General features: G+C 43.0%; 1 protein-coding gene across 3 annotated transcripts in view; it reads left to right on the top strand.

The window, feature by feature from the left end:
- Positions 1-22,256, top strand: part of SETBP1 (SET binding protein 1) — a 268,383-nt gene that overhangs the window by 170,738 nt on the left and 75,389 nt on the right. For all 3 annotated transcript variants that reach the window (XM_033085651.2, XM_033085649.2, XM_033085650.2), the window contains one exon: positions 11,550-15,033. In XM_033085651.2, coding sequence (XP_032941542.1) covers positions 11,550-15,033 — 3,484 coding nt within the window. The remainder of the gene's footprint in view (positions 1-11,549; positions 15,034-22,256) is intronic.

The raw sequence follows: 22,256 nt of genomic DNA, 5'->3' as shown, positions 1-22,256 counted from the left end.
CCCGTGGGACTCACTGCTTTACAGCAGCAGGGAATATGGCAAGAGAAATGAATTGTTTAAAAATGTGAAATATTCTTTTTGGTCCAAGGATGAGGAGGAATTGTTGGGATGAATCCAGAACTGAGGTATGTCTAGGGATGGAAATGGTTCCAGGGGAAGGGAGAAGAGACTCTGAACAGTGAGATTTATTGTGCTGGGATATAGACTCCCAGAAGAAAGGGCTGAAGACACATTGCTGGAATTGCTTAACACCAGGTTGGACAAAACACTGGAGTATTTAGAGAGGTTATATAGTCACAGTTTTTTAAGGCTAGAAAGAACCACTTTCTCAAACCTCCTGCATGACTCATACCAGGGGATTTGCCTAAATGTATTCCTGTTCCAAGTCCAATAGCTGTCAGAAAAACACCCAGCCTAGTTTTAAAAGAAGCTCCCAGCTCTAGAGAACCCATTGATTTCTGTGATAAGGTGTTCTCATGATTATTTACACACCCTCTTAAAGCATGAGCTGTGTTTTCATGTCAGTTTTCCTAACTTCCTAACTGTATATCTGCTAAACCAAGGACCTTCAGTGGTGTTGCTATCCCCATGTATTTTTATTCACTTTGATGTGTATCTCAGATACTTATAACACCAGGTTCATCTCTGCTTTAGCCAATCTCCCTCTCTCCTCAAGTAACTCTTGGAAACACTTAGATTCTGCCAACGCTTCCAATTCCAATCCTTCAAAATAAGGACATTTTGAAAAGAAAGAGGCATAGCTTCCCTTCCTTAGCAAAGGACAAGTGCACTTTGATACCTAAAACAAGTCCTGCTGCTTGTGATTTACCCCATTTGCCAAGCTCCTTGGATAGGAGACTGCACCTTCAGTGCCAATATTTTAATAGACTTTCGCAACTTGAGCACGCAGTCAGCATTTAAGAGGAAGCAATAGCAGGGCTGGAAATGGTTTTGCTTCGTCAACATATATAGAGAAAAGAAAAACACTTAAGTGAGCTACTGAAACAACGGCAATTAAAAGGGCAATGCTCTGATGTGCTGGTGGAACCACACCATGGCTCTGTCTGGTCTGACCTCAATCCCAAATTGTGTTTGTGCATAGAAATCACTGCATTTCTGCACAGTTTCAGGACTGTAAGGGTTTCTCCAGAGCAGATTCTCAGTATGGGATAGGCCACTTCTTACCTAGATGCTCTCTTGATGCCAGTTCTGTTCTGGATGCAAATCCCAGGAATTTATATTAAAATATTACATATTTTGTCTCATGGGTGTGAGACTCAGGGCTCCACTTTACACCTGCTTTTTTGGATAAGAGGCTAGAGAAATTTGGGAGGTCATTTAAGCAGTAAGCTGTGCTCAGGTTGTTTTGCAATCTTCCTGTCTAGACCACATCTCCCTGCCCTTTCTTTTTCTGGTCTCTGCTGCTGTGGATTTATATGTGTAGAAGACAAAGCTAAACTTGGTCAGTTTAAAGTGATGCTGTTGTACCTTAATAAAACTGTATTTAGCCTGGTGATACTGTGAAAATTCTTGAAAATATCTTGAAAGTATAAAAGCAAACGACAATTAAATCTTGGGATCAGCTCCCAAATGGATTTGCACTGGATATTCACACTTAATAAAATAGAGAAAATTGCATTTTATTTTGGTACATAAATACTGGCAGTGGGGGATTGTGGCATTTAGTAGAGAGAATCACTCCACCAGAAAACTCACTTCAGCAAAATGATGCAGTCCAGTTGAGCCCTTTTTATGATCTGAGAAATGACTGTTTTTATAGCACACTAAATAAAACCTGCTATTTGAGCTGGAGGTTTATTAGTAAAGGTGATTTTGTCATAGCTGGGAAGGGAGGGGAGGAAGAAGAGATGAGGGATGAACATCAAAGCAGAGATAGGTTCTATTCAGGAGAAGCACAGCAGTGTCCTAAAAATGCAGTGCCTGTCATCATCACCTACCCTAGGATCACCAGAGAGACATTTTATATCACTTTGTTTTGTTTTGTTTTGTTGCTTCAGTACATTATTACAAGCCTGGTTAAATTTCCCCCACTGGTAAAGACTTGGCTATGGTGTGGTGAGGAACCTGCAAAAACATCTGTGTGGAAGAGTTATCTGCAGGGAGCCAAATCCAGGGGATGGTAAAATTGGTTCTTATAGTAGACCAGTCAGCTTGTGATTTTGCAGCTGCCCAAAATTCATCCCTTCTATTATCTTGAAAGAGGCCTTGCAGCTGAGCATTTTTATTCCAACAGAACACATCCATGCCCCAGGAGTCCCAGTGCAGTGCTGGGCATCCTTCTCCAACCTGTCTTCCATCATTCCTTAAAGATCCTGTGGATTTAAAATCTCATCTCCTGATTGAAGACAAAAATCTTCAACAGCTGTGTCACAGGGGTGTTATCTCTAGTACAGAAACAGAGATGTCTGCCATGCTTTGGCCTCTTCAAGGTGTGCAAGGAAATTTTCCCATCTATCTCTTCCAGGGGTTGCTACTGGCTCTAGGGAAAAGGAGAGAAGGATCACTTTTTACATGACAACAATGGTGAAAAGCAGTCATGTGTTATGGGGAAACTGGAGCATCCATCTGAAGCCCCACTCATCCTGTTTCCTTTTGCAAATGAACAGGTTCCACTGCATGTCAGCCTGCACTCACTCAGTGTGCAAGGGAAGATGAGTGTTCCTATCCCCATCTGTCAGAAAGGTATTATTTTACTGGTGGAAACAAAGCAGAATCCCACTTTGCAGTCTGATCTCAGACCAGCTTTTTGGGAGAGCCCAGACCACATCCTGTCTCTGGATGTGTACAGCCCACAGCACCCACTGGCTTTGCACAAAGCGCGGTGGCTCTTTGGTGTGTACCCAACAGAGACAGAAATTCACCACATATCACCTCTCTAGGCAGATTTTGCAGAGGGAACGAACCTCCCACGTTTTGGTTCGGGTTGCTGGAGTTCACCACTTCCCAGTGAATTTGCTGAAGGCACAAGCAATGCTCTCACTGAATTCGTGGGACAGAACTCAGATCTTCATTCAGGGAGATCGGAAGACACTGTGTATTTGACCTGTCCTGCAGATTTTCAAAGGGTTTATAACCCAGCTGTGCCTGATAGATGTGCTGGCAGATTTCTGGACCTTCTGCTAATGGTGTTGCACATTTAATACTTCATGCTAGACCTTAGCTGCAATCAGAATGCTTTGAAAGAATTAATCTGGCGGTCAGTAACTGCTAAATGAAGTGCATGCTAAAAGAATGATGAGCTAACTGACTGCAGCTCACAGCTTTTATGAGCTTCCCTAAATGCCTGTTTTCAGGTGAATTCAGCATCTCCTTGACATTTAAGGACTCAATTTATAATCAAATTATTTAACTCTAGTGGAAAGAATCACTGGCCTCAATGGAAAAGCCATTTATATTTCTCCCATCCCTTGGAAGAGAAAGAGTACTCAAGGTAATGCTGCAATTCCTATATTAAATGAAGGATAAAAGAAACCTTTCAATGCAAATTAAGAACTGCGGGCTTTAAAAAATTGTAGTAGAAACTTAAAGTGCACAGTTGTTAACATCCCTATTTCCAATTTAGCAATCTCAGACATGCTGAGGGCAACTAAGATGGTGAAGGGCCTTGAGGGGAAGCCACATGGGGATCAGCTGAGGTCACTTGGTCTGGTTAGCTGAGGAGACTGAGGTCAGAACCCATTGCAGTTACAGCTTCCTCCTAAAGGGAAGAGAGGGGCAGGCACTGCTCTCTGCTCTGTGGTGACAGTGACAGGACCTGAGGGAATGGCTGCAGCTGTGGCAGGGGAGGTTTAGGTTGGATATCAGGGAAGGTTTTTCACCCAGAGGGTGCTTGGGCTCTGGAGGAGGCTCCCCAGGGAATGGGCACAGCCCCAAACCTAACAGAGTTCAAGAAGAGTTTCTGCAGTGCTCTCAGGCACAGAGGGGTTGTTAGGGTGTCCTGTGGAGAGGCAGGAGTTGGGCTCAATGATCCTTGTGAGTCCCTCCCAGCTCAACTCCCTATTCTGGGATTCTGGGATTATCATCCTAGAAAACACCACAGGTCTTTCAGAGATTAACAACCCTTACTCTTCTCATTTCTGCAGGTCCCTGTCTGTCTTGGGAACCTTTTACTGTTTTATTTTGGCTGAGCCATTGTACACATGTGCATTGACCTCCACAACTTGAAATTACAGAGGAAAGTGGAAGAACAAGATGAGATAGAAACTTGGACAAGCAATGTCATAGTTGCTCACTATGTGGTGAGAGCAGGTTGAGCTCTATTGAGGTTCCATTCCTGAAGGGATGGAAGTATATTTTTTATATATTAATAGTAAAGCCATAATATCATTCCTGCAATTCAGGAGAACGCCCAAGTTCATTAGCAAGGGTTTTGAACAAATGAAAGCACTCAGCTCAGCAAAGATGCCTTGCTCTGCAAGCGCTGTCTTTGTGGATGTAATGTCTGAAACATTTGCCTAAAACATCCCTGCACTGGCTTGAGGCCAAACAAGGACCAAACCAGGGTTATCTCAGCAGATGAATGGGGAAAATTGTACGAGTCCCATTGTAGTCTACCTTAGCTGGTGCCCAATTGTTCTCTCCCAGCTGCCTAAACCAAGGCAGCAAACAGTGTTATGGTTAAACATGATATTTAAACCACATTGTTATGTCGGTGATGATGGGTTCTTTGTTGGAGATGACAGAAAAATCCCATTGTTTAGAGTTTTCCCAGACTCAGTGCTTAATACAAAGCTCTGAAAAGAACAGGGTTGTTTAAACATTTGATAAAGAAAATATGTGCAGCAATGGGTCTATTCCACCAGTAAGGAGCAGATCAGCCTGCAGCGCCAAATCCTACCTTCATAAATTCAACATGTTGTTGCAATTTGACAAAATAAAATCCCCAATCCCTCTATGTGGAAAATAGAAGTGTCTGAAAAGCAGCAGAAAATTGAAACAGTGTGCAAACTATTCAGTTTAAAGCTGGTAGCAAAATGAATTTGGAATAACTTTGGAATTTCTGAATTATTTAGAAAATCAAGATGCTTTACCAGGAATGCATGAAAAATTACAATTCACAACCGTGTGAGCATCTTTGGACTGTTCAGTAATCTCTGCATTGATTTGTCTTTTCCTTGGATAAGTGCTTTAGACAAGGTATTCTCAAAACAACAATGATGCCAAAGCCTGAATTTCAACTTCCTTGATCCCACAAACACACTCCACAGTCTGGGGTGTTTAGTTTAGTGAATGGACACAAAGAGATGTTGCTTGGCTTTTAGTTAACCCACTCTCACCCCATGCTGTGTCACGCTCTCATGGGCATTTTTGCATTAATTCCTGCCTCTCTTTGTATGCTGAAAGAATGTTGGAACTGGGTTATCTTTAAGGTCCCTTCTAACCCATACCATTCTATGATTCTGTGATCCACGCTCCTGTGCAGCATGATGCTTGGTTGGGCTTTGTGCTCTTTGAGACCCAGGGAGCTGTAGGAGGAATAAACTCTGGGAATGATAAATTTGCAACAGTACGCTGGAAAATCTCCTCTTTTGGAACCATAGCAATGAATTTTACGTTAGTGTTGCTGATGTGCTTTCTGTTGGTGATTCACTTGTAATTAAAGCCCCTACTACATCAGTTTTGAGCTTTTACATTCAGTGGAGTTCCTCAGAAGACACCACTGTTTGTACTTTCAGCAAGTGTCATTTTCTGGTGTGTGTCCCTCATCCATGGCTAGAGCCCTGAGGACCTGAAGAAATTCCTAAAACCATTTCAGAGGCTTGCAATTATGAACTGACTTGTCTTGATCACAGGCTCCTCACACCTCATGTCCATGACTGCCCAACCTGTAAGTCATCAGGCCAAAGTCATATTTGCCTGAGCCTGCTGTCTCCTCCACTTGGCATCTTTTATTTACAGAGTAATTCTGCCCTGGGAAAGCTCAGTGCACTCACCAAAAGACGTGAAATATCTCCAACCTGGAGCTCTGATTAGAGTCTGCAAGTGAGCAGTTTACAGGCATCCCATTGGGACACAAGGGGAAATGCTCAATTTTGAGCAAAAGTATGAGCTGAGCCAGGATTATTTATTAATGTGTTAGAGCTAGAAATCGCTTTTTTTTCCCTTTCTTTCAAAGGTTTTTCTTCCTCTAGTAACATGTGTTCGTGCTTGTCTAGGAAGCAGAAACTAAAGAGAAAGCTTTTTCAAGGGGAACAAATAAATTGGAGATTCTCCAGTTTTTTAGGAGCTCAGGACAAGACCAGAGACTGATTTTTCAGAAGGCAGGTGCCCATTCAGTCAGTGCCTGCAGATTTATTCATTCAGCCTGGAGCATCTCAGGCTAGCAGTTTGCTAGACACCAAAGCTCTGTTATTAGGATTGTCTGAAAGACTTTTGGGTATAAACCCCAGCTAAGCAGGTCTGAATTCATGCCTGCCTTCCCTCTGAGCTGGCTGGAAGGTCCACTCTGCATGAAGTCTCTGTGCCACAGCCGACTGCTGTTCCTGAGCTAATACCATCCTCTGCATGGGTAGGAGACAGCACCTGGGGATCCAGAACCTTGCCAGCTCAGGAGGCAAAGCAGAGCAAGTGCCCTCATACATCACAGCTTCACCCCACAGATTTCCAATGACATGCCAGCTCCTAGATGGCAAAATTGATACCAAAAAATGCTTACAAGTTTCTAGACCAGACAAAGGTTTTGTATGATGCTTTGATGAGATTTACTCTTGCTGGTGAGGCAGGGCTGACCCTGAGATGAAAGAAATACCCTGATTTTAAGTGACTTTATGCATATAGGGAAGACTTCCCTCATTTTATTTTATTTTTTGTTTATTTTTGGGGTTTTTTTTTCAATTTTGTTTTCATCCCTATGAAGAAGATAACAAAGGATAGTATGTCCCCAGAGCACACTGATGTGTCACTGTGGATGCCAATCCCCACAGACGCTCCTGATGTTATTAATTTTTAAAACAAACTTGCTGATTGAGGTTCTGACTGCCTTTAAATTGTCTCTACAAGGAGACTGTGTACTAATTAACCCACAGAAACAATCAATGATGTACCTTTTTCAAGTTTCAGGGTGATTAGAATATGAAAATGAAGAGCACAATGGTGCAGATGTTTTAAAATCACAGCAGACAGCAATTAGTGACATGGGAACCAGCTGCTTATCTCTCCAGATAAAGCCTCTTAATAGGGAATTACACTTGAGGAGCCATTACACAGATGGATCTGCGAATGATTTAAAGAGGGGGCGTTGTAGTATTAACTTTGATTTGCAAGCCAGATTCTTGACAAGCTTTATGTGTGTTACCTCCTAAAAAAGGTGCATTTGGAGTAGGAGGGAACCATCCCTTTAAACACTCAGATTTTTTTTTCAGGTGTTGTGTTTCTCTAAATATATATTTATATATTTTATTGGTTTTTTTTAAAAAAAAAGTGTTGTTGGGATTTTATTTTTTTATTTTTATAAAAATCATTGCTATCATTTTACTAGGCTGTTGATTTTGTTGCTGTCATCTCCTCCCAGTTTTTGCCTTTGGATTAGAAGCAGCATGTGGGCTTAGATAGAAGCTCAATCAAGAGAGCAAGTTTGCAGACTGAAGCATCCTGAAAGAGTCCTTGAGGGCTGGATTCTGCTGATGGGTGCTGCCCCTCGTGGGTGCAGTATCATCTCCTCAGCTGCAAGGGCTGCATATCAGAATAAAACTGTTCTGGGGAGCAATCAGTCTGCAAGTGCAGGGTTGCACAGGACTGGGGGGACAGGTGTAAATATACAGCACAAAACCTCTTCTTGTCCACAACCAGTGATCACCGTGAATGGGATCTATCCTGCTCACATGTCCACCCACCACTGCCAAAGCTGAGGTCTGAAACTCATGAGTTTGTCATTCAAATCTTATTCTACTAATAAGAGGATTCTAATCTTACAATCTGAGGTTTAGCATGTGCTGGGTCAGGTTGTTCAACCTTTTTGCGGTTACAGAAGCTATCATCTTCTTTTTGTGCATTCTGGTTTTTTTTAAGGAAGGTTGGGATTATTTAACCTACTAAAAACATCCAGTAAACTGTATATGAAGAGAGATATTGACCATGTATGCTGAGTTGTAGTAAAATTACATGAGTTAATTTACACTTCTACTTCCACAAAAGAAGAAAGAACAGATTCTCAGTGCAGGAGAGGCTGTGGAAGAAAATCCCATTTAATGAAAGGCAAATGACAAGCAGAGGCTGGTGCTGAAGTTTGAAGCATTTTTAGGGGTTTCATAAACCGAAGAGTAAATAAAGATAAATCCTTCTGTTTTCATGAAAAAAATCCCACTATTCTTTATGCTGGTCTCAGCTGCTGCCATAGGAACTCTATTCAAGTCAACAGCCCCATGGAGCTAGAGTATATGACATACTTATTGACAAATAAAGAAAGGAGTTTGGGTGAAAGGTATCAAGATATAGGTTTCTTGAGATTCCCTCTCCATCCTGACAGGTCTGACATCTATGTCAGCTTAGCAGAGTCTTGGCTTACCCGAGCTAGACCTCACTGGCTTTTTGGGATGATGCTCATTGCAGCAGGAAAAATTGAACCCTAACCATTAAGACCAATGGGATCAAACAGCAACCCAGATGAATACATAGGGAATAAAATACACTTGGCTGCATTGCTTTCAATTGATTTAGTAGTGCTTTTGGGTAAACAGTCCTCACATATCCACTGCAGCCACTGAAATCCAACCTGCTGCAGCCAAATTGTCCCTAGTCGCTGTGCTGCAGAAGAATTATTTTTGGGTGGTGTGGATGTGTCTGGCAAGGTAGAGCAAATAAATGTTACACTGGAAGAAGTTTCATGAGGAAACCCAGCAGAGTGTAATGTGCTTGGGCAGATATATAGTCCTGACATCCTGCTTAGGAAATGGAGTCCCCTGATCCTGCAGACTGGTCATTTTCTGAAGGCCTGTTGAAATTGGAGTGCTTATCTGCGTGATTAAATGCCTCCAGAGCTGGCACCTTTGATGACATAGGCATATCTTTCTCATGAATTTTAAGATCAATGTGGTGGTGGCCCGTGCTGCTGGAGCAATGACAGGGCTATCATTAGGGATGTGCTGGGAGTTGCATCATCACTATGCAATGTACAGGCCAAGGAAATGAGGTTGAAGTAGCCAAGCCATATATCAGCATTCATCACTGATCTATAGCTCCATTCTGAGCCCCTATTAACTGCCTTAAAACACAGATCAGAGATAATTGCTCCTTCTAGACCATGGATCTCCGTGTATGTGATAGATATGGAGGGACCAGAGTGTTGCCAGAGTGCAATGTTTTTGTTCCCTGCTGTAACCCTCCTTCTTATTTTTATCTTTTATTTTTCTCTTCTAAATGAAATGTTTCAGGTCATTTGCTTTCACGGCTCAGCACTTGGAAGTAACGTGGGTGTAAGAAGCTGGTTTGGTTGCAGCCAGCAGGCTGGGATCTGTTCAGAAACAACCTGGCCCTGCTTCAGTGTGGGTGCTGGGGCCCGAGAGAGGCTCAGCTCAGCATTTCTAGGGCTTCTTCATATCCGAATTGGGAAGATGAAGCTTTATGTGAGGCTGGAGTGAAGCACAATGGGACATCACCATCCCCTTGTGCCTAGTGACTGGCAGCAGGAGAAACCCAAATGGCCTGGGCAAAATAGTTCTCAGAAACTTTTTGGGATCAGTTTAAAATAATTTAAATAAAACAAGCTGTAAAACTCCAGTGCTGGCGCTGCTGGTTTCCCTTCCCTGGACCCATGCCAAGATATGTGTGTGGATGGGCCCCCTTTTCTGAAGGAGGGCATCATTGTGAGTTGTGTCCTCTGTGAGCTGCAGGGCTTGTGTGTGGGAAGCCACTGTGAGGAAGAGGAGGAGAAGGATTCATTCCCCAAGGGCTGTTTATGCCTTCAGCTCTTTTCTCAGGCTGAGGAAACCGGGTGTCGCTCACCCACGACATCTGCAGCTCCACCACAGCTGCATGCTTTCGTTCTCTCACTCCACAATTCCTGGAAATCTCTGTTTTCCCTGAGCATGGCTGGTCCATGTGCACGACAGCTGAACTATCCACAGGATTTAAGAGTCCCCAACTGCTGTTCAGACAATGGACCAGAACAACTTCATCGTTATTGCCTATTCCAGGAAAGCCACATGTCTATATTTACATGGGCATGAAGGATAGCTCAGCATCAATTTGTCAATAATGTGGCCACTAAATAATGTGCTGTGGGCTTAGGGCTGTCTAGTCCTTTTCAAAGTTCTCTGAAGTTGCTCAGGATTAGGGGCACCTCATTTCCCACCTTCATTTCCCTCTTATTCCCTTTTTCCTGCTTGCCCCAAAATTTCAAACACCCCAAACGGAGATCTGACAGGCTACTGACAAAAACTTGATTGTAACAGGGTGTTTGCAGGAACACAAGACACACAGCAGTTATTATCTATCTTTCTTTCCTTGTTATGTTTTTATTGTAACATAATTTGTAATTTATTTATTTGACATTAATTTATTTGACATTCACAACAGTGTTGGTAGTTTGTACACCTAGTACTGCTTGCGCTATTAGGTGTACAAAAGCAGTTGCACATCTGACCCAGAGCTTTACAAAATAAAAGCTGCAAAATTCAAAAAGTACCAAAAAAAAAAACCAAAACCAAAAAAAACCACCAGATCAACCAAAGAAAGCAAAAAACAAATAGATAGATACTATTGCTTTAAAAGGAAAAACTTACAGCTGAAGTAAACAAAATTTTTTTAGCTGGAGGCCCACCAAGAGAAAAACAGAGTTTCTTTTGCTCTGTAAGAGTCTTCAGCAAAATTTTGCCCTTGCTGTAACCTCTGTGGCTTGAAGAGCTCCTGTCAGAGTAGAAATCATGTTGAAAATATCTCTCACCAACATTGCAAATAGCAGAGTTTTAAAATGGAAAGGGAGTAATGCAAATCTTGAACCTGCCAAGTGTGCCTCACACACTTGACGCTATGCATATGATTTTAAGCACTAAGTATGCAGGGATGGCTTCCATGTGGAAATTCAAGTAAATCTTTGCAGAATCTGCCTTCGTAGGGAAGCAGACCCTTGGGTTTTCCGCTTGTTTGTTACAACTTCCAAGATAATTTTTCAGTTTTCTTGTTTACAATAATGAGTTTAATTGCTGCTGTTGAGCCTCAAGTTCTGTGAGTGATTATTTTTCAGGAAAAAGGCATTCTCACCAGGAGGCTGAGTTGCACCATTCATCCATTGAAAGAGAGTATTTCACTTATGTTTCAAATTAAAAATCAATAGAATATGTTCCCTTAGCAATTTTGCATTTATAGAAATATTTCCACTGTTTTTAGAGTAGGGAAACCAAACAAAACTTGTTTACTGCGCATGAAATCTAAATGCAAATTTGGCTCAAGAATAGGAAGATTTTATAAAGGTTCCTAACTCTTACAATGGCATTGTTATTATTCACTGCATAAATAAAGAGCAGCAACCAGTGGTTATTAATGGACTGCTAAACTAATTTTCTTTTTCCTGTTTATTTTATGCTTCCTTCCAGGTTTATGACAGGCCACAAAAGCATTCTGCTCTGCACTATGATCCGGGCCTCCAACAAGACTTCACCAGTGACACCTTAAAATCAAAGCACCAGCAGAAAAGTAGCAACCAGCACCACATTGACTGGTCAGCGAGCTCCGACACCGGACCCGCTTCTCAAAGCTGCTTCATCAACACAGAGCCCAGTAGAGAAGCAATTAGTGCCACCAAGGTCTCTGCTCTGGAGCCAGGAGTTTCCTACAGCAAATCCCAGGCCAAGAAGTCCTGCAGCAGCAGCAGCAGCAGCAGCAGCACGTGGGGGCAGCTGTCGGTCAGTAGTAAAGAGCTGGCGATTTGCAGCACGGTCCCGTCACCCAGCGGCATCAGCACGGCCACCCAGCCGAGCAGTGCCTCTGAGTGCAATGGGCTTTTGCCTCTTGGGGATCAAGAGGGAGGTGTGCAGCTGGAGGCCCCCGATCAGCCCACTGGAAGTACGAAGAAGAAGTCCAGCAAGAAGGACTTGATGAGCCAAACCATCCAAACCACAGACATTGAGTGGGTAAAGAGTGCTCAGAAAGCATTTGACAGCAAATCTCATGACAGCATGGATGGGAAAAAGGAGTCTTACTCGATGGACAGCATGTTGGATACATCTCCCTCTAAGCAGAATCCCATTTCTGCCAGCACTTGTGAAAGTGACACCAATCACGTACGAATTACTATCCCAATAAAGTCTCCAACAACAGACGCATCTGGCCACAAAAGGAAAAAGAGGCAATCCATGAAATCCTCCATAGAGAAAACTATCCAGGAGAAAAGCCTGCCCTCCGTGCTTGCTTTGAGCAGTGAAATGGCAAACAGGACCACCAGCTCTCAGTCAGAGGGGAGTAAAAAAGACCTTCGAGCTACAAAGCCAGGGAAAGTGATTGAAAATGAGTCCCCCTTAGCAGCTCTTGACAGTGGTGTGTTCACGGACAAAGCGTCCCCCAACAGTGCCGCCCGACTCAGAAAACCTCTACCTGTGACATCCACTCTCCTACCCACCAGTCTTTCCACAGCTGGCAAATTACCTGACGTCCAGCACCCCAAACATGCAGCTAAGCGTCGGTGGACCTGCAGCAAACCTAAATCTATTATTCGGGAGACCTCCCTGACGACATCTGAGAAGCTGATGGTGGAGCCTCCTTCAGCCTATCCCATCACACCATCCAGCCCTCTGTACACCAACACAGACAGTCTTACTGTGATCACACCTGTCAAGAAAAAAAGAGGACGACCAAAGAAACAGCCTTTGCTCACTGTTGAAACCATTCATGAGGGGACCTCCACCAGCCCAGTGAGTCCAATCAGTCGTGAATTTCCAGGAACAAAGAAAAGGAAGAGAAGAAGGAATCTGGCCAAGTTTGCCCAGATGGTTCCAGGAGAGGACAAGTCCATCAGTGAACTCAAATTTCACAAAAAGGTGGGGAAACTTGGGGTCTTGGATAAGAAGACCATCAAGACCATTAATAAAATGAAAACCCTCAAGAGGAAGAACATTCTCAATCAGATCTTGTCCTCCTGCTCCAGCAGCATAGCTCTGAAAGCAAAAGTCCAGCCTCCATCTAGTGCTGGGCCAACCACCATTGATGCCAGGCTAGGGAAGCAGATCAATGTCAGCAAGAGGGGGACTATCTACATTGGTAAAAAACGGGGCAGAAAGCCAAGGGCAGAGCTGCAGCCTCAGCCAGAAGAACCTAAGACAGCCATCAAGCACTCAAGGCCTGTTTCCAGCCAGCCAGAAAACCCAGCAGTGCCTTCCAACCTGCAGTCACTTGTGGCATCGTCACCAGCAGCTATTCATCCGCTTTCAACACAATTAGTGGGGATCAACGGCAACCTCAGCCCTGCAAGCACTGAAACTAATTTTTCAGAGTTAAAAACTATGCCAAATCTTCAACCTATCAGTGCTCTTCCTACAAAAACCCAGAAAGGAATGCACAGTGGAACTTGGAAGCTGTCTCCACCCAGGCTAATGGCTAATTCACCTTCTCACCTCTGTGAAATAGGTTCTCTGAAAGAAGTCACGCTGTCGCCAGTGAGCGAGTCTCACAGTGAGGAAACCATACCAAGCGACAGTGGGATAGGTACAGACAACAACAGCACCTCTGACCAAGCCGAGAAAAGCTCAGAATCCCGCCGGAGATACTCCTTTGATTTCTGCACCCTGGACAATCCAGAGGCTATCCCATCTGACACCAGCACAAAGAACAGGCATGGTCACCGGCAGAAGCATCTCATTGTGGATAACTTTCTCTCTCATGAAAGTATTAAAAAGCCAAAGCACAAGAGGAAAAGGAAAAGCCTGCAGAACAGAGATGACCTCCAGTTTCTGGCAGACCTTGAGGAACTCATCAATAAGTTTCAAGTGTTCAGGATTTCCCATAGAAGTTATACATTTTATCATGAAAATCCATATCCCAGCATCTTCAGGATTAATTTTGATCACTACTACCCTGTGCCATATATCCAGTATGACCCATTGCTCTATCTTCGCAGGACCTCTGATATGAAGTCTAAGAAGAAGCGTGGTAGACCTGCCAAAACCAATGACACCATGACAAAGGTGCCTTTTTTACAAGGGTTCGGTTACCCTATTCCCAGTGGGAGTTACTATGCACCCTATGGAATGCCTTACACATCAATGCCTATGATGAATCTTGGTTACTACAGTCAGTATCCAGCTCCTCTGTACCTGTCTCACACGCTTGGAGCGGCTTCCCCATTTATGAGACCTACCGTGCCCCCACCCCAATTCCATGCAAGCTCTCATATGAAGATGTCCACCACTGCCAAACACAAAGCAAAACACGGAGTGCACCTACAAACCCCTGTGGGAATGGGCCTTGGAGACATGCAGTCCTCTTTGGCTCCTCCAAAGGTTGGAGGAACAAGCCTTTCAAGTGGCCGACTTCACAAAAGGAAACACAAACATAAGCACAAGCATAAGGATGAGCGGATATTGGGGACTCACGAAGATCTGAGTGGTCTCTTTGCTAGCAAGTCCACTGGCTTTTCCAGCCACGCCATCAACGAGAGGCTGAGCGGCTCAGACAAAGACCTGTCCTTGCTCAATGAGAAGAGCAAGCATAAGGAGAAGCAGAAGCACCAGCATTGTGAAACCGGGCACAAAGGCTCAAAGAGTAACTTTGAAGTGGATACGCTGTCTACGCTATCACTTTCTGATGCCCAGCAGTGGTCACAGAGTAAAGATAAAAGTGACTCAAGCAGTGATCCCATTGACTCTTGCACAAAGAGATACTCTGGTAATACTGAGAGTAATGGAAGGTCAGAGTCCCTGGACATGTTTGGTGAAATGAATTCCTCAAGTGAGAAGCGAGACAATGATGCGAGTGGGAATAAAAGAAGAAGTTTTGAAGGCTTTGGAACTTACAGGGAAAAAGACATTCAGCCCTTCAAGACAAATAGGAAGGACAGAAGTACTTTTGATTCTTCAGCCTCTTCAGGTAAGCTTTGTTTTTTTCTATTTTATATTTACTGCATTCGAATTTCAAATGCTGAACAAAGAGGGACTCACCCTTTACAGCAAATTCATTTATGTGTTAATAACTTCTCTGGTTTTTGTAACTGACTGTCATTCTTCATCTAAACTTAGGAGAGATCAACAAGAAAGTTGGCCACATCTTAAGACCAAAGTTTAAAAATCTTTGAGTTGTTACACAGCACTTTTATAAATATTTGTCCTGCCTTCACCTATCTCTCATAGCTTGTTGAACTTCTTTCTAAAATCTGAGCATTGCATTCTGCAACAGTAGCAATTGTGATACCTGTTAGCAAGGTGGTCATCCCCCTAATCACTGTCTAACAATCCCATGATCAAAGTCACTGTCCAGCCTTTGGGAGAGGAGCAGAGAGTCTCTGCTCTGGCCCATAAAGTGACCAAAACCCATCTATTGATGGGATCGATCAGACATGTGGGAAGGTGTGAAGCTGTGTCAGTGTCCCATTGTGTTCTACTGCTGGTCCAGAGGCACCCCCATGAGTGATGGGTGTGCTGAATATTTGGAGATCCTGGGTACAATCCCAATGTAAAATCTGTCACTTCCAGCTGCAGGTGTCATGTAAAATTATTTTTCTGAGCATTGAGTGGCTATGGGAAGGGATGGTGTCTTGGAAAATAAACCCTTGCCAATGGACTCTGAAGAGTTTTAGGTCTCATGACTTGGAAATAGAAGCTGAGTAGATGAAGAGGGAGGAAGCTCCTTTCAGCTGCTAAGGACATCTGTTCCTCTCCTGCAGAGTGGGGAAAAAGGGAATCTGAATCTTGCCTGAGAGACTGAATTGTACTTTACAATAGGGAGCTGCTTTTGTGATGACACAGAGGCAGGTGTTTTGGTGCATTATAAATGAATTTAGCTTGTGAGCAAGCCCAGTGCTTCTACACCACCAGATATTTGTCACAAAGCATATTTCACACTTAGTTCTGGAAAGGGGTGAGCTTTGCTGGACCAACCAGTGGTGGATGCGATCCTGATGTGCTAAAAAAGAGCTTCAAAGAAAAGTAGCTGATAACCTTCAAAATTAAAAGAAAATTAACTGAGAACATAGGAATAGAGAATTTGTACAACTTGCCAATGTAAGTCTCTAAAGTTTTTTACTGACTTATGACTGAGTTCCAAAGACTGCTCACGCTTAAGCCACCTAAACATTTCCAATTCCTTCACCAAGACCAGAAGCTGAAATACAGTAGTGAAAAGTCTGAAATGACAGCTTACCCCATGAAAACATTCTCATTCATAATATCATATTATATTAGACATCAAAAAATGTTACATCCAAAAATATAAGAAAAGAGATTGAAATAAGTCTCTGAGCACCAGCTGCAGCATGCCTAACAGGGACCAAAAGTATTCTCCACCAAGTGCTGTAGTGTCTATTTCATTAAGGAAGTTGTGTCCTGGCACATAGGATTACAAGGCTTCAAAATGTTTAAAAAATATATTTTTCTTTTTTTTTTAATGAAAGTTCACAGTTTTCACAGTTTGATAACAGTCTTTGCATTTGCAGCCTTTTTGCTCTTTGAACAGAAGATATTTGCTGAATTTTCAATATATTTTGCTAAGGCATAGCAAACTGTCAAAATTCCCAACAGTGTTGAACTCAAATTGGTTTCCAAAGTAGGGGCATGATCCCCACCAGGCGGACTTGAAGATGGAATTAGTAAAGAAATAGTTGATTTCATGTTATTTTCCTTCAGTTTATTCCCCGTGACGATAAAAGTATAAGATGGAGAGGTAGAATTTGCCATGGGAGTGCATTAGATTTGCAGCTTAAACTTTTAAAATTAATTGTTTAAACTGAAGTTATTATTTTTATTTATTTTTGCTCTTCATGATTACAGCCGCACAGCATTCCATATGACCTAATCCATCAGCTCTCAGGTTATTAATTTATTTCTTCATTGTCATGCTATTATTTGGATGGAAAAATCATCAGCAGTTAGCTAAGCAGAGCCAGATAACCAGAGCCATACCTTGCACTACAAGGAAAAATACTAAAACTAAACTCTGCCAAGAAAGGCCTGGAGCCAAGACTGCTCATTAAAGCCTAGGAACATCTGTCTGCTTATGACTGCCTAAGATCTCAGTGCAGCTTTTTTTCCTCTCTGCCTTTGACCTTCGCTGGGATTCCCAGCAGAGGTCTGCACTCGAGTCTAGCCATAACTATTTAACCAGTTCCCACAGAGGGAGGATTACTCTCTTCTATGATAACCTTCACCTTCTTCCTCCTAACTCACCGTGCTTTTCCCTGAGGAGGTTAAGGATTGACTAATCAGAAAAAAAAATAAAAGGTAAAAGAAAAAAAAGCCATATGAGGACATATATGTCTGTCCTAGGAAGCAACCCTTTCAATTTTTGTCATATTTCACAGGTTAAAAATAATATATAATAGAGATAAGAGCAGACATCCTGAATATTCTGATGAAAGCTAAAATTAGATTTATATCACAATTTCAATATTGATTACCTCTGATAACAAAATGCATTGGTATTTTGGTGTGCTCTGCACTGCCATGTGCAGCTTCATTGCATTCTTCTGGAGATAAAATACATAGCAAAACCTACCCATGCTCAGTGTATATACCTGTGATGAGAGAACTATTTCTTGTTCTTTGGTGATTCAGCAATTTTTTTCAGTGTGGTGTGCAGCTGCAGGTACCATTATATTGTTGTTAATTTATGTTTTTGTCCGTGTTGTGACTGTACTTAGCCATTTCTGAGAAGTTTGGTGTTCTCTGGTGATAGGTAGTGGTCCTTCTTAGGGTAGAAAACAGTCATGTTGTACAATCTTGAAGGCTAGGTATGATTTTACTATCTAGAAAGGTAAAGGCTGTAAAGGGAAGAATTGTCCTTCTTCCTTTTAGAGATGCTGGCAGTCCTGGCACAAGAAAGGTTCCTGGCACAAGTTGCCCAGAGAAATTATGGATGCTCCATTCCTGGAATTGTTCATGGACTGGATTGAGGCTTGAGTGCTTGGGCGAGTGGAAGGTGCCCCAGCTCAACCCAAGAAGTTTGGAAATAGATGACCTTTAGAGGTCCCTTCCAACCAAACTATTCCATGTTTCTGTGATCTGATGTAGAAAGCTGTGCCTGAGGTGAATGGACCCTTGAGGAACTGTCACCAGTTACTTTGGCTGGTCACAACAAAAGTCAATTTCTTGTCCTGCACCAGTCAGACTATCACTGGCCATTCTTCAGTGGAGACATTGTGAGCTATGAGTTTAGTATACATCTTCTGAGACCACTTTGGGTTAAATGTGCAGTGTTAGTGCATATGGGTAATTTCCCAGAGGCCTGACTGTTTCCACAACATTATTCTGGAGAAGCTGGTGTTCCTTCCATAATAACAAGTTAATAACTCTTCCCAGTCAATCCTCATGACCTGTTGCATCCCGATGCCTTTTTCTGAAATTGTTTTTGCTAAATTTCTTGTGCTCATCTAACCCTCCTGCATTTAGAAAGATTAATTAATCAAAACTAATTTAATAATGCTTTTCTATTTAGCCAAAGACTACTTCATTGGCATTAGCCTGGTCTACAGTCAGGAATATGGAGAAAGTGTTTCAGATCCTGCCTTGCCACTGATACTTGGGCACATCCTAGACTGATCTGCCAAGTTGTGTGCACCAAGCATTGGCTCGTTCCTTCCCACAATCAGAGGTATTCCTCAACATGTTTGCAAAACAGTCGTGGAGTCCCTCTGGCACTGCGTGACCTGAGGCACTGTGCACAGCTGAGTGGCTGAGCCTTTCATCTGCCTTCCAGGTGTCACTAAAGCCCCAGGTGAGGGACCCAGGGAGAGGTCACAGATTGGTGCTGCAGCTGGGCTGGGGAGACTGAGGGTAGAGCTGTTTTAAAGAGGCCCACGTGGCAAACTCCACATCTCCTTGTCATGTGTCTGTGTGCCTGTTTGATGATGCTGGAGAAGGGACTCCCATTGCTGATGAGCAGTCTCAATGCCATAGCTTGTGCCACAGGAAAAAAGTGAGATTGTTTTTCTCTGACCTTTTTCCTTAGGTGGAATAATGGGGAAAAACACATTTAACCATTTAAGGTGCATAGATAAGATGGTGATTTGCATGTACAACTTATCAGATTATGTCCTACAATCACTGCAGGCCAGGGTGTAACTGGAGGTGAAGCAGAGGTTGAGAGTTGCTATATGCAGGGCTACATTTCTGCTTTTCTTTGTAGTGAGACTCAACAAGGTCTGTGCTTCCTTACAATTTCACACAATTTCTGCCTCCTGTATTTTTTTAAACAATGATTATATGAACAAAGATTGCCTTGCTTGGGTTGGGTATCATGGCTCAAAGATCAGCTAGGAAGTACATTAGTTTAATCAGATACAGCACAGACACCACGCATAGTATATTTACAGGAATATAAAGTTAATCATATGCAGTTATTAGGAAAGCAGTAATCATCAGTCTCTGAATGCTGGAGAGCTAGCATGATAAACATCCTTTATAAATTAATGCTTAACTTACCTACAAGCCTCCCAGGCCTTTGCCCCTCATTGTCCAGCAGTGCTACAAGCTGAATTTCTTCTGACTTGAATTTCTGACTTGACCTTTCCTCCTCATTTGTTTTGTACAGTGCTGGTTTTACTCTTGAAGGAATCAGTATCAGCTTTAGCCCTGATCAGTCACAGTTTTACACTGAGAAGGGATCAGTATCTCAGTAGTGGATAAGCATATTTATTCTAAATGTATGTGGCAGCTGTAGGTAAATAGTGTCAGTCAATTGTCCTATTAATTAAACTTTTCTGAGTTTTCATATAATGATACTTTCCAAAAATAATTTATTATTTTACATAGGTCTGGAATCACAGTGTTCATTATTCTTCAGTGAACACACTGTTTCAGTGGTAGTGGAAACAGCAGGACCACAGAGTTTGACCCACTGTTTTGGGTCCCTTCTGGCAAGAAGGATGTTGAGGTGCTGGAGTGTGTCGAGAGAAAGGCAACAGACCTGGAAAAGTGTCTGGAGCACAAGTCTAATGAGGAGGGGCTGAGGGAGATGGGAAAGGGGCTCAGCCTGGAAAAAAGGAGGCTCAGGGAGGTCCTTCAGCCCCTCCACAGCTCCCTGACAGGAGGGGGCTGCCAGGTGGGGGTCATTCTCCTCTCACGTAATAAACAATAGGAAAAGAGGAAATGGCCTCAGGTTGCTCCAGAGGATGTTTAGATTGGACATTGAGAAAGACTTCTTCCCTGAAAATGTTGTTAAGAATTGGAACAGGCTGCCCAGTGAAGTGGTGGAGTCATTGCCCATTGTCCAAAAACATGTAAAAAGTGATGATTTAGTGATGGACCTTGTCAGCACTGAGGGAATGATTGGACTTGGTGATCTTAGAAGCCTTCTCCAGCTTTAATGCTTCTGTGTTTCTATGAACATTATGTGTCATGAACATTCTCTCATCTGATCAGCTTGAAGACATGAAATGAATGCCTGTTTGTGGCTGGGTCTTACATGTATGCTTGTGGGTGAACCTTTACACACAGAAACAAGAGAGAAGTGAGCATTGGGTGACACAGGAAGTTGAACAGATAGACAGCAAAACACATAAATAAGTCACCTGGCTTTCTTCAATAGCAAAGATTTGACTCAACAGAACCTGTGTTTTGTATGACACTGTGTGCATGAATTCAGAGATGGACTGATATATGGTCTAGGATTTGCAGGACCATCTTCCATATCTTAGTTTTCCCATGTAACTGCAGGAAAAATATCCTGATTGCAGTAAACCTCAGTGTTTGAGTGGGCGAAGGGGACAAAAGCAGTTTCCTGCCATGCAGTGCCACAGTGAGCTCTATACTCACCAATACCCAGTGAATGCAGGGTTAGACCCATGGCAGTGCTTGAAGTGGATGGAGAAGAGCCAGGTAAGGGCTTCACTGACCGAGGATGTGTGGGCTCTCAGTCCTCCCTTTCCCAGCTCTGCCTCTGCTGGGGTTTCCTCACACACCCCAGGCTCCTACATAGCTTCCAGCAGCTGCACAACTTTTCCAAGCCCCAGTTTTAGTGGGGGGTTGTTCCCTCCCACTGTGCCCTGTGGTGAGGGACAAGCACTGTGCAGTTATAGTGTGAGTGTTTGTGCCATCTGGCCCGTAAAAGTTACCATCAGAGCTTTAAAAAAACCCCATTACTTGTAAATACAGTTACATTCATCAAAACAGCTGTTTAGGACCATGAATGTTTAGGAAACAAACCAAACAAACCCAAACTACTGAAACTACTTCCAAAAGCATTATCTGGCCCCTTTAGAATAAATGTCCTTCTAGTTTTCCACTAAGTTTTCTGTCAGTCCTGTGGAGAGGAGACCAAGCCAGCATGACTGTTGCTTCTTTCTGTCCATGTTGTATCCTAAAGGGATGTGCTGCTGATCAGGAAAGCGAAAAAAGCTTTCCTTGAAAGTGTTTTGACTAAGGCAATTTAAATACACTGAGTTTTGTTATTATTGTTGTTGTTTTGAGGCTACCTCTTGATTTACTGTGTTGCTTCCAATGTCTGCACTGACCAAGGAGAGAAGAAACAGGAGGGAAGCTGAAGTGGGAGAGGAAGCAGGACTATTTATCACCCAACCTAACTTTTATTTCCTCTCTTAATGATTGTATGTTTATTGCACTGCCTGAGGCTCAGTATAAAGTCTTTTAGACCAGTGACGAATTAATCAAATTAAATTCTGTGACCCTTTTGCTTTTTGGGAGTGTTACAAGCCTCCCAGCACCCTGTCTAATTTCTGCTTCTTACTTTGCTCTCCGTCCAACAGTCAAGCAGTTCTTCCTTTGCAGCTTGGCGTCTCCCAGCTATTTATCTTCACTCTCTCTGGCCAATGCCAGAACATCTTGTTTGAAGTTTTTATTCAGACCACTGCTAGTTTATGAAGTTGTGCAGATTCCACATTGGGTGTGCAGCTGCTTCACGTCAGACACAATTGGCGTCTGCTGGGCTCTTGGCTTTAAAAGGCGATAAAGAATCACGGCCAGATTCTCATCTCGGCCCGGCATAAATCAAGCGTCTCCCCATTGAAATTAGTGAGGTTGGCTTCAGGAGTGAGGTGTCTGCTGAGGCAAAAGGACAATGTGGGGCTGGGAAGTTCCATCCGTGGCTCCAGTGGCACAACAGAGCAGGACAGTGGGCATGCCAGGATCCTTCTGTCAGCGTTC

This window comes from Catharus ustulatus, chromosome Z (assembly GCF_009819885.2).
Source record: "Catharus ustulatus isolate bCatUst1 chromosome Z, bCatUst1.pri.v2, whole genome shotgun sequence".
NCBI lineage: Eukaryota > Metazoa > Chordata > Aves > Passeriformes > Turdidae > Catharus > Catharus ustulatus.
This window is presented reverse-complemented; position numbering and strand designations above follow the sequence as displayed.